The sequence below is a fragment of the Lacerta agilis genome, chromosome 5 (assembly GCF_009819535.1).
Source record: "Lacerta agilis isolate rLacAgi1 chromosome 5, rLacAgi1.pri, whole genome shotgun sequence".
NCBI lineage: Eukaryota > Metazoa > Chordata > Lepidosauria > Squamata > Lacertidae > Lacerta > Lacerta agilis.
The window spans coordinates 66,449,949-66,462,865 of record NC_046316.1 but is presented as its reverse complement, the minus strand read 5'-3'; the positions used below and the strand labels follow the sequence as shown (position 1 = coordinate 66,462,865).

General features: G+C 41.0%; 1 protein-coding gene across 1 annotated transcript in view; it reads left to right on the top strand.

Annotated features, from left to right (window-relative positions):
• Positions 1–12,917, top strand: part of LOC117046375 (paired box protein Pax-3) — a 117,489-nt gene that overhangs the window by 78,278 nt on the left and 26,294 nt on the right. The window contains exon 5 of the mRNA XM_033148174.1: positions 8,460–8,665. Within this exon, the coding sequence (XP_033004065.1) occupies positions 8,460–8,665 (206 nt within the window). The remainder of the gene's footprint in view (positions 1–8,459; positions 8,666–12,917) is intronic.

Below are 12,917 nucleotides of genomic sequence, written 5' to 3'. Positions count from 1 at the left end.
GTGTATCAATCCGTTTCCTATATAAGGAGGTCTGAAGGTGTGCTGTTGCTTCTTTCTATAAATAGTGGTATCTAGAAAATTAGTATAAGTGGTAGAATAGGAAAGACTCAGGTTTATGCTGGGATGGAAAGAAATGAAGACCTGACATGAATGATTTCCCACTAGTCCAACAACATAAGGAGGGCCAAGATTCTCCATCCCTTTCCCAAGGTCTACAAGTGGTGTCTGAAAATAACTAGCCAGGAAACATTGATCTGAGTCTAGTGTTAAATGATTAGACTATTGCCATGTATAACCTTTGCAGTACTATGGATCTGCAGGTATAGTTCATGAATTCAAGTAGTAGTTGTGTAATGATAGTAGCAGAACTGCTTTGTCAGGTACAGAGTTGGATATTGGTTGCAACCTGCCTTCATGTGGGATGGGGTCAGTGCTTTTTTCAGGGGGTACTCAAGGGTACACAGTACCAACACCTCTTTTGTGTTGTTAAAAAGTGTGGCACTTACTGTAACAATTTCATGGTGAGTACCAGCACCTATTTTTCTAGAAAAAAGCACTGGATGGGATGTAAAGTGCTGCCAGATGTTTCCTTCTGGGAGATTCTTAAGCTTCTCTAGTTTAAGGAGGAAATAAGTAGTGTGTTGTAGCTGGCTGTGGACATGACATACAATCTTAGGGCAGTGTAAGCATGATAGGAATTTCCTCTGTTAAGAAGGTGTTGAATGCTGAAGATGGATGGGTTTTCCCTACATTACTACTACTACTAAATTTATTACAAATTGCTGCCCCCCCCTGATTTGAATCAGGACCACAACAAGGAGCAAATGATTAAAGGCCTCCTTACAACTCTCCACCACCACCCCCAAGCTAGTATCCTGATCCAAATTGGGTCCCAGGCTGGCAGCTTGGTGTTTCGTTTTGTTTTTTAAAAAATGTTGCACTCAATGGCACAGATATGGAGTTGACATTTCATCTAGCTTGGCCCTTAGTTGTATCTGAGCGGGGTCAGCAATTTCCTGTTGTTGTTTTGTTATTGTTTAAGAAAGTCTCCTCCCTGCCCATTGGCAGCCCAAATTGCTCTGGGCCATCCAACTTGTTTGATACCCAGATCCCTCCAGATAGCTGACTTGGGTTGGCTTGGTCCTCAGCTGAATCTGATCCACATGGCATTGTTCTCATCCAAGTGTCAACCCCATATTTACCCTTTGCGTTTAATACAGATTTATTGTTTCCACAGGGTTGTTTTTTTCCTTAACAGAAATGGTAAATTCAGTTTAAATGGGAAAACAAAATGTGACAGTATTTTGATGAGGATGACTTTATGTCTTACTGGACCTCCGCAAAGTCCCAGTCCTGCATTCTGTGGCAGAATTAGAACAACTCACTGTTGGCAAGTCGTCCAATAGAAATTGGCCAGGAGCCATTTGTGATCTTGAGTGGATCCTCTGGCCCACCCTTGTTTTATTGTAGATTGCCTTTTCGATAAAAACTGCCCAGGGTGGTGTAAAATAAAACACATAATGCCAGTACAATTCAATGGTTATTATGATGATACTAAGTCTTTAGCAGCAGAGAATTAAAAAACAAAACAAAAACCAGGATTGCCAATTTTTAGAAGCCAAATGCATGAAAGATTTCAGTGATTAATCCCAACATTTCATGACTATTTAAACGACTATTATACAGGTATTGGATGGGACAACTTCAAGAGCCACTCAAAAGGCCCAAGCTATTCCCTTACATTAAAGTGTGTGCTGGGTATTACACTCTGAGTTTGTAGGTCCTTATCTTAAACAAATCTGCAATAATGCACGTGGGGCACTTTACTCCATGCACAGGTGGCTGCGTACTGACATTAGACCTTCTGAACTTGTCTCCTGCTGCCTAGCATATTCATAAGTAATCTGTACACTCCTCCCAGGGTTGTGAGCACTTGGGGAGTTGCTAAGTGTCAGAATTTATTTGTACCATTTTGATTAGCCCAGACCTGGCAGGGGTTTATTTTCTTTCTAATGACCCCCTGCTGTGAAGCTGAGTATTCAAAAGGAGGGAGGAGAGGAACTGCACAGTATTACTGGTGGGAGGAGGGGGAGATGGAGAGAGAGAGAGAGAGAGAGAGAGAGAGAGAGAGAGAGAGAGAGAGAGAATAGAAAAGTAGAAGAAACTCTGCCTGTGCTGGAAGGAAGCTGTGGGGAGTAGCTGGGTCTAAATTCTTAATTATGTCTAAGATTCCAATGGGAATGTTTCCTTAAATGGAAATGCTTGGGGAAAACAAATCGAAGTGAAGGAGAGAGGCACTATGTTTTCCTTGAGACGTTTTCCCACATCCTCCGCTGACAATAAAGGACTCCCTTAACCCCCCCCCCCCCCAGTTAAAATAGCAGCTGCTGAAGCCTTTTGGTTAAAGCAAACAAGGATCTAAGAACAACATTTCACTCTGTGCCGTGTGTACAATTGTGATTTACTGGGAAGCTCCTGAAATGGCTAAACAGATTTCCCCCCCCCTCAGATTTTTTTAATTTTATTTTAATGTTAAGGTCATGTATTTAACATTTTAAAACTCCCCTGCCTTTCCTAGAGGAGATAAAAAAAATAATTGAAAGGGAGCTTCCAGGTGCTGAAGTCTCTGGACTGAAGAGACATGGATTAACCCCTACAGAGCATCTATTTCAACCACATCTTAAAAAAAAAATCCACACAATCTCCCCCCTTCTCATCCACTTCAGTTTTCTTTGTTGTCTCCTGCATCCTGCTAGGCAGGTGTCAGAACCCTGAATGAGGGTAAAAGGCCCTGTTGATGGATACCACAGATGGAGCGTGGAAATTGGCAGAATAGGCCTCGGCCACAGGCCATTTCTAAGGACTCAACAAAAGCTGCCAAATAAGTCAACAAAAATCCCAAAGTTCACAAAAGGGAAAGTGTCATTTGTCATTTACTATGAGCTCAAGGAGGGGTATCGGCCTTCCTTGCACTCCTTCTTCTCCTCCTCCTCCTCCTGCCTTGCACCCAAGTAAACACGGTAGAGGTCAGTCACGTAGATTTTGCCACAGAAAGGATACTTCAGATCAGAGAGCAGACAGCAGGCCTGCTATACACCTTCCAATGCCTGACGAGGGAAAATAGGTGTATTTGGCTTATGGTACGTGGACAAGGGTAGGGACACAGGTGGCGCTGTGGTCTAAACCACTGAGCCTAGGGCTTGCTGATCAGAAGGTTGGCAGTTCGAATCCCCGCAATGGGATGAGCTCCCGTTGTTCGGTCTCAGCTCCTGCCCACCTAGCAGTTCGAAAGCACATCAAAGTGCAAGTAGATAAATAGGTAATGCTCCAGCGGGGAAGGTAAACGGCATTTCCGTGTGCTGCTCTGGTTCTCCAGAAGCGGCTTAGTCATGCAGGCCACATGACCCGGAAGCTGTCTGCGGACAAACGTCGGCTCCCTCGACCTATAGAGCAAGATAAGTGCCGCAAACCCAGAGTCATCCACGACTGTACCTAATGGTCAGGGGTACCTTTACCTTTACCTTTATGTGAACAAGGGGTGCAGGGGATAATTGGAAGGAGCTAAAATGAGCCAGATGCCTCAATGTGGCCTGATGGTATGCTCTTAAACACCCTACCCCACAATATTACTCTCATATATTACTCTCAAAATATAAGTTCCCTTGCGACCTAGAAATGTATCGCTGTGGCTGCATTGCACGACTAACCCACAATGTTAGCATAATTTTAAAATTCAGTACTCTACAGCAAATTTGTGTGATCCAGGCAGGCTGCATTTTATTGGATAAGTTGCAGCTTTAGTTACAATCCAGTGCATGTCACTAGTTTTGCTTACATGCCATACATTTAAAGGACACCACCCCAACACGTTTCTCTCAAAGAACTGACATTTACCCCTCACAGAGCTAAAATTCCCAGTACCTATAGCAACCCATCATTCCTAGGGTTCTTTGTTTTCTTGTGGGTAGGGGAATGTATTTTAAATATGCTTTAAATGTATGGTGTCGTCCAATATCATGTGCAGCCTAACTCACAAACACAGTAGAATATGGGTAGGGATTAGGTCCAATCTTAAAACATGCCACTGCATCTTCTGCGTTGAATGAAAAATAGTGCAAGCTTTAGATCATCCTGCAGTTAGTCGGGGGCATAGCTGTCAACTTTTCCCTTTTCTTGCGAGGAATCCTATTCGGAATAAGGGAATTTCCCTTAAAAAAAGGAAAAAGTTGACAGCTATGGTCGGGGGTGGGGGTGGGGTGGGGCAGGCAAAATATTGCATTGCCTCATTCAGTTGTGTATGACCCCACCCGCTAGCAATTGGTAGAAAACCCAGCTCTGTGTGACTCCAGAGGTGTAATTAAATTGAAATTTGATGCTACATTTGAATCACCCCCTGTTTTCTAGCAATGCACAGCTAGATGAAAGTGCTTTAAAATATAACTCAACATTATGGTATTAAAGAACGAGAGGGGAGCACCCCGTTGCTAATGATGCCATGTGCTCTTCCAGCTCTTGAGAGGAAAGTCTCCATTTTCAGATAATTGTAAAGAGCACTGTATTGCGTTTGTAATAAATATATGGTTTTTAAATGGTTGTCATGTTTTGCTCCTTTAATTATTCAAATGAAATATCCCACTGAGAGGACAAACAATGAACAGAATGGGTGTTTGTGTGTATTTATTGTTCTTCAGTGTTTCGCCTAGGCATGTCTGTTTATGATGTTCCTTGGGGAACTGATAATTACAGAATTCCATGTGACCAAATCCCTATGAAATTGTGCAAAGATTTTGTGTATAAGAGTGTTAACTTGGATGAAGTATTTCCCGGGGCCACCAAACAGGTCGTGAGGGTTCAAGGGACAAAGAACCACTCTATAATTCTGTAATTCCTTCTTTAATTAAACTTCATGGCTATTCCACTGGCGTTTGGTGCTTATGGGTTTTCTCCTCCCATTCTTTAAGAAGGAATTTGTAATCCTGTGGAATCTGACTGTTGTTCTGTACTTGATCTTTTTGGAGACTGGTTTACACTCCTCCCCTTTTCATCTACTTTGGGATAGTTTGGATTCAAAGATCTCTGGTGGAGGAGTATGTGTCAGTGAACATTTTGAAAAGTGTAAGGTTAGGATTCCAGCCAAAGGTAAGTACTTTAAAGACTAATAGGACTCAATGGGACAGATTTAAGCATGTGTTTAAATGTCTTCCACTGAAATTTTTGGGACTAAAGGATTGGCAGTGGCTGGACTGTTCCCACAGACATTTTGTATCAGTGAAATTAGAGGAAATGTTACCAATGCAGAAGTTCAGCTCTGTCCTACTCCATGTAGTATCCAAGGCAACATCCATCCAAAGAAAGTGTCATATATTCTCTATTATTTTGTATTAAGGCAGTTTTCAGATGATCATTCTCTACCCTCTAGCCCAGAGAATGCAGTTGTTATCTTACTCAAGGTCTTTCTCTCCAATATATATCTCAGGGGTGGCCAACTTCCAAAAGACTGCGATCTACTCACAGAGTTAAAAACTGACTGTGATCTACCCCCTTTTGGGGGGTTCAGGTCAAGGTTGTTGAGCTTTTTTAGGAAGGAAAGCCACCCACATTTTGGGGGGTTCAGGTCAAAGTTGAGCTTTTTTAAGGAAGGAAAGCCCTGCTTTGGGGGCTTCAGGGCAAAGATGTAGAGCTTTTTTAGGGGGGGGGCAAAGTTGCTGAGCTTCTTTGTGGGGAGCCAGTGATCTACCACTGATGTCCAGTGATCTACCGGTAGATCACGATCTACCTGTTGGACATACCTGATATATCTGATGGAGAGATGTCATATTTGATGAGTAATTGATATTTTGGAGGGAGGGGAGGCAATAAGTGTATTTCTTTTCCCTAGTGGTGCCATGCGGCATTACCCATGATGCTAGCATGATTAAATAACACACACAGTTAGTGATAGCTTTTGCTGTGTGTGTATAGATCAGGTTGAATTACAGGAAAACACAATCCCTCCATCTACTATGGGTAAAGATGCCTGGATCCATGGTAACAACTGTGACATTCTTGTGCTAACAAAAAAACAGCATCTGGAAAGGCGCTAAGGCCTCCAAGAACAACCTACATTTGCTCAGTGTTGAGACTTTTACCCGTCTTGTGTTTTGACTGAGTTTCATAGACCAGATGCTTTTCTCCCAAAACACACAATTTGGAATCCGTTCTGTTTCCATTTATTTAGCTCTTCTGTAACAAGTTGGAAGCAGCTATTAACTTCTCTGGGAGGAACGCTCTCTCTGTATTTTTGTATTTATTTGGAGATTGAAGGTTACTCTTGAACCCAGCTTCCTCTCCTGCAATGATTATTTATATATTCATTACAGAAACTCCTAAAACTCCATTCCTACAAAAAAAGGATATAGAGAAATTTAAAAGTTACAACAGCAATATAAACTAAAGCAACAATGTAATGAACTTTCTCCTCTATCACAGTATAGCAAATAATCAGAATGTGCCCCTGTGGTGAAATGGATAGTTTACTGGACTGAGATCTGGGTTCAAACCTCCTCTCGGCTATGAGAGTTGTTGGCAGTGCTGGTCCAAGGCATTTTGATGCTAGAGGCAAAATAGAAAATGACACCCTGCTCCATGCCCACCAGCTGCCCCCCCTCCTGCTGCTGCTGCATGCCCACCACTCACCTCTGCCCCCAACTTCCTCCTCCGCTGGTCTTTCCTCCTGTCTTGAGGTTTAGTAAAGAAGAAAGAAGATGAAGGAGGAGGAGGGGGGGGCTGCATTCCTGTATCCATTTCCCTGGAAATAAGCCTCACTGACTTACACTTGTACAGGATTACATTGGTGTATTCACTATATCAGAAAAATTGAGCCAAATATAATATTTTAAATAGCAATATCTCCCCCCTCTCTCTCTCTGTGTGTGAGAGAGAGATCAAGGCCATCATACCCTTTTTAATTCCTTCCCCCAGGTGGTGTTTCTTATTTACATTGCCCTTCTGAAGCCATGTTCCCCATGGGTGGAATATAGAGGTACCATATGTAAATGCTGCTTATTTAGGACATGCTGTTAAATCATGTTTCTACCTTTCTACATGTTTATTGTATTGGAGGAGGAGGTCAGAAGTGACATTTACTGGGGCAGCTGGGGCATCTCTGACTCACTGGTTACTAATAAGCCACCAGAACCTCTTTACTCCTCTAATAGGTAACCCCAAGGCACCAAAGGCCACTTCATTGCCTACAGATCCTCTTGGCAGTTCCATGGCCTTCAGAAACTCAGGGGGCTTTTCTTCTGGGAAGAGGGCATTGTCTTCAGCAGCTCCTAAATTGTGGAATTCCCTCCCCACAGGGGAGTGCAACCGGCACCTTCATTATACAGTTTTCAGTGAATGCTGAAGATGTACTGGGCCCATACCTTGGCTTTTGACACCTGTTGTAGCTGTCATTTGTTTTAAATGGTTTTTAATGCTGTATTGTAAATTGTTGTGTCTTGGGACCTTAAGATGAAGGGTGGGTAATGCATAAAATTATGAAGAATAAGAATATGGATGGTAGAGAAATTCAGTTTGGTTTGCATTGTGATGCAAGCCTCCCTAATTCACACTTCCTGAAATAACCAACAGAACAGAATGCAGCTAGAAAGAATCTCTTCTCCAAATTTTTGTGATGCAGTTCTCCAGCCAAACAATGTCTATATATGTATTTGAGGAAAGTATGCCCCCAAAATGCACATGCCAGTGAAGATAAAATACATTTTATTAGGGAAAATGCTAGAAAATGTGTATATTAGGCAAAATTGCACACAAAATGTTCATATTAGGAGAAATGTGCACATTCAACGCTGACAAATTTCCATGTGGACTTTTTCTATTAATGCAAACTGTTGTGAAAATGTGATGTATTGGGAAAATGGAAAGAAATGGAAATTGATGAATTTATCCTCCATCAGTATCTGCTAAGTGTGGTCTCTACCAGTCATGGCAAAACCATAGAAACCCACCACCCTTTTAATTAACTGGAAGAGCAGTTTGAACATTTAAATTAATGAACATTGTTCTTTACCTGTTTTGAGATCAAGGCCTTGTGATTTTACTTGACCAGTTACAGAAACGCGACACTGCATGGCTTTTGATTTCACATATCCACGGTCATTGGGAAAACAGTGCTGAATATATTTGAAGAAATAATGCAGGCAAGCAAATTGGTATCTGCCTACAGATATTTCAAAAGGCAAAAAGGGACTAGATTAACTGAAGGAAATACTGATAATTATTCATTCATTAGAATTAAATATGCTGTAGCATTCTCTCTCAAGACTGTTTAGTTCATAGGACGACCCTGGCTTCTTCCAAGAAAGCATTTGTATTCAATGTCCCCTCCTGTTACTTTAATTCTTGATTCTTCCCTCACCCACCTACCCCCATTCTCTAGCCGTAGGTTAATTGTTCAATTCTTTATTTCTTCCCAGCTTCAGCACCACAGTCCGATGAAGGGTCTGACATAGATTCTGAACCAGATCTGCCATTAAAGAGAAAGCAACGCCGCAGTAGAACAACCTTCACTGCAGAACAATTAGAGGAGCTGGAAAGAGCTTTTGAGAGGACCCACTACCCTGATATATACACCCGAGAGGAACTTGCACAAAGAGCTAAACTCACTGAAGCTCGGGTTCAGGTGAATATCCTTAATGAAAGTTTTTTTAAGATTTCCAGCCACTTTGGTGTATAGACAGAAACACTATTGCTGTTTTATAATATAAATCAATCAGTTTTCTGGGTGAAGAAACTAGGTTTATTGGTTTGTAACTAACAAAACAGTTCCTCAGCTTCCTTTCCCTTTCCCTTTCCCTTTCCCTTTTCCTTCTCCTTCTCCTTCTCCTCCCTCCCAATTCTATTTCCTTTTGTGTTGTGTCTTTTAGACCTGTAGGGTAGGGAAGGGATTGTCTTATCACTGCAAGCCATCCTGCAAGTCTTTTTTTATTGGATGAAGAACAGGATAAAATATATTTTAAATGAATGAATGAAATATGAACAGTGAATTATCAGGCTATTTCAAAGGTAGTAGTGGAAAGTGGTAGGAATTCTGCCACTTTTAATTTGAGGGTTTGTTCCATTGGTCACTTATGTTCACTATTAGGCATGCATAATCCTCCTGGAAGCATAATTCTCAGTGGGAGGCTGTCCAGTGGCAGGAAACTACCACTAATGGAAAGGCTAGGTAGGATGTGATGAGTGACTGACTCAGCCCCTTGGTCTTCAGGTTATTTTGAAAATTGCAGGTAATTTCATGGGGTTCACATGATGTTCAATTGTTTTCCTTGCCATGATTTCCAGTCATACGGAGAGAGTCTAAACCCATACAATTTATATTACAAAGCAACATTGAATGGGAAGAACATGAATAATTTCATCCCCTTTGTGTCCAGGGTCCCAGATATAATGTGAAACAGGCTTAAGAAAAACAAGGTTGTGTGCTTTTGGAAAAAAAACCCAGATGTGATTTTGAGGGGAAAAAACTCCAAGAGTGCTGCCCTCCAACCACAGATCATGCAGAATTCATTCAAAAAGGGAGACCTGAAGTCACCCTGCAAAAGTATTGGAAAGAGAAGTTTCTGACCAGTTAACAATCATTTTGCCCATACAAATAAAAGAGAAAATTTCATTATTTTGAAATTTGTAAGAGCTGAATGTTCCGTAATGATAATAATCTAAAAAGTGAAAACAGAACAGAAATCAAAAACATACTCTGCGTATCAAAACTGTGGAGAAGTTGTAAATACCGGTAACATTTTGAAAAGTCAAACCTAAAGATGGTTGAGATTTTTCAAAGCCTGACTCCCAATTTTCCTCACAGTTTTGCTGCTGAGTACATTTGATAACCTAGAGAAAATAGTTCCAGTTATAGGTAGGTAACCGTGTTGGTCTGCCATAGTCAAAACAAAATAAAAATTAATTTAAAAAATCCTTCCAGTAGCACCTTAGAGACCAACTACTGTAAGTTTGTTCTTGGTATGAGCTTTTGTGTGCATGCACACTTCCTCAGATACACTGAAGAACCAACTTAGTTGGTCTCTAAGGTGCTACTGGAAGGAATTTTTTTATTTTATATTTTATTTTGACTAGAGAAAATATTTAGTTTTGTTCATTTCTCATCTTTTCACAATTCTCCTACTTAAGACTAGGAAAAGGCTGTACTACTATATTAATGGGTTGTGGAGGATAATATAAAGTAGATATGAGCTACTGTTTTGAAATAGATTCCATTATTGAAAAAGCGATTGGTTAAAAAACAAATGATACAAAAACGGGTGATTTCTCCCCCCCCCCCACAAAAAGGAAATGGAACTGAATATGGGTGCTGTATCACTATTTGAAGATTTTATAAAAACTCAGTTAATCAGAAGTAAACTCTTTAATTTCTTTAGATGCAATTTTGGGGCCTGTGAGCTTTAAAGGCAACAATGAATGTTCATATTTTTTTAAAGCAGTGACCCACAGTTGCAAGAAAAGCAGAAGTCTCATTAACATAACAGCTGTCTTAATGTGGCTTTAACCCTGTGACTTTTTACATTCCTTATGGCTTCCTTGGGTTCCCTTGAGACGCATCTTGTCTCATACTCACTTCTGTGATCTACAGCCCAGCAAATTCCCTACTATGTTGAACATATGGACTTTTTGCTTAGAACAACATGGGGGGGGGAGAGAAACCTCAGTCAATCAATGATTAAAATACCGGGGCGGGGGCGGGGGAACCTTCTGGGAATTAAAGATGAACAGGAGTTTAAGTGGCCCAAGTTGTGAATACTTGCTAAAGTTAGGCCATCTTTTACATAACTGACGCAGAGGGCTCCAGGGAGATTGTTCTGAGTTTTGTCATTCTAGCAATCACTGCTTCTCGACATCTATGGTTAGGCTGAGTGCCACTGTGTATATATTATTATGGGATAAAGTAGAGCTCCACCCTTAGTCTCTTCTTAGCAGTTCATTTCAGTTCATGTCCAGTCTTAATCAAGCTGTAAGAAAGAAAGAACGAAAAGGAGCTTGATACAAGAAGTTACTCCATATACCATGGGTTTTTGAGACCCCAAATGATAATAGCAACATGCTGAAAGATTGGGACACTATTTTATGGTAAAAATAAGATAGCAGATCGGGGAAAGCAGATCTTAATATCCACAGATCTTAATATTCTGGAATCAGCCCTACTTGGATTCCAGGGAACTTAGTCATGCAATTGATGTGCTCTATGTTCTAATGCTGAGCTATGAGTGGTCTGAGTCCACACAGTCTAAAGTGCACATGTAGATCTATAATGGGGAAAGTGTGCCAATGATGGAATCCATGTGCATCTCCATAAAATACATAGGACAATTAATGCCCAAACCTATTTGTCAGAACTGGCTGGAAGAGCTAGAATAGGCTGGAAAGAAATATGTATGTTGTTAGGCAGTGTGACCAAGTTTACACACAGTCTTGGGTGCTCATCCTGAAGAGTGTCAAGGAGGATCATGTAACATAAAGGAGACTTGAAGCAAAACAAAAAACAAAGACACACACACACACACACACACACACACAAACAAAACAAGGATAATCTAGCAAAGGACAAGCCAAAATATTTTAAAGCTAGACCTGTTACATAGGCTGTGGTGAAATTCGACATTTGGGAAAAGAAAGATAATTATCTAAGTAGAAACAAAATAAAAAATAAAAAAATTCCTTCCAGTAGCACCTTAGAGACCAACTTTGTTATTGGTATGAGCTTTCGTGTGCATGCACACTTCTTCAGATACCGTCAGAAAGAAGATGTCAGTCTGTACCTGTGCAAGTTTCTTGGTGAGGTTGATGGACTTTCATTTCATGCGGCTCAATGTGGTGCCTTCCATGGTTCTAGTTACAGGTAGGTAGCTGTTTTGGTCTGCCATAGTCGAAACAAAGTAAAAAATAAAAAAATTCCTTTCACTGTGCATGCACACGAAAGCTCATACCAATAACAAACTTAGTTGGTCTCTAAGGTGCTACTAGAAGGAATGTTTTTATTTTTTTATTTTGTTTCGACTATGGCAGACCAACACGGCTACCTACCTGTAACTATCTCAGTAGAGCTTTCGGACTGGGCAATATCCATAGTACCAATAGCTACTTCAGATGGAACCATCCACATTAATGGAATTATGAAGTCACAATACATCAAGCCTCCAATTACTACATTCTGTGTACAGAGAACCAGTCTGAAGTACTTAGAGGAGGTCACTATGTCAGCAAGTTTGACATGTCCCACGTCTACCAGGAGATGGAACTGGAGGAGGACTGCAAGGAATTTATCAAAAGAAACACCCAAATGGCTTTATACCATCATAATAGATGAGCGTATATCAGGGATGGAGAATCTGTGGCCCTCCAGGTGTTGTTGGACTTCACCTCCCATCAGCCCCAGCCAACATGGCCAATTCTCAGGGACGATGGGAGTTGTTATTCAGGGACATCAGAAGGGTCAGCAGATATTCAGATTGGGCTGTTTTAAGAAGCTCCTCTGGTATCAAGTTTAACTACCACCTCATGTGGAGAAAGATAATGGCAGAATCCCCATCTCTGGAAATAAAGTGACCCACTGTTGCTCAGTCCTATCTATATCATTAAAAAAACACATAGTGTCTTGGTACATGGAAAACAGGGATAAACAGCAACTAGTCAGTCCTTTATATTAACAGAGGTAGAGATAAATTTTACTTTAAGGGCTAAATAGAAGCCATATTGGGTAGTTTCCCCTGACAGTTGAAGGAATGTTACCTCAGAGAATAATGTCTGTTTATTTAAGACTTCACTTAAATAAGAGAGAGAGAACAATGAACATCTACCAGGTGTATAGGAGGCAGCCTCCCCATTCTTCTGGGCTTACAGCAAAGCCCAGCCAAGGGTGTTATGGG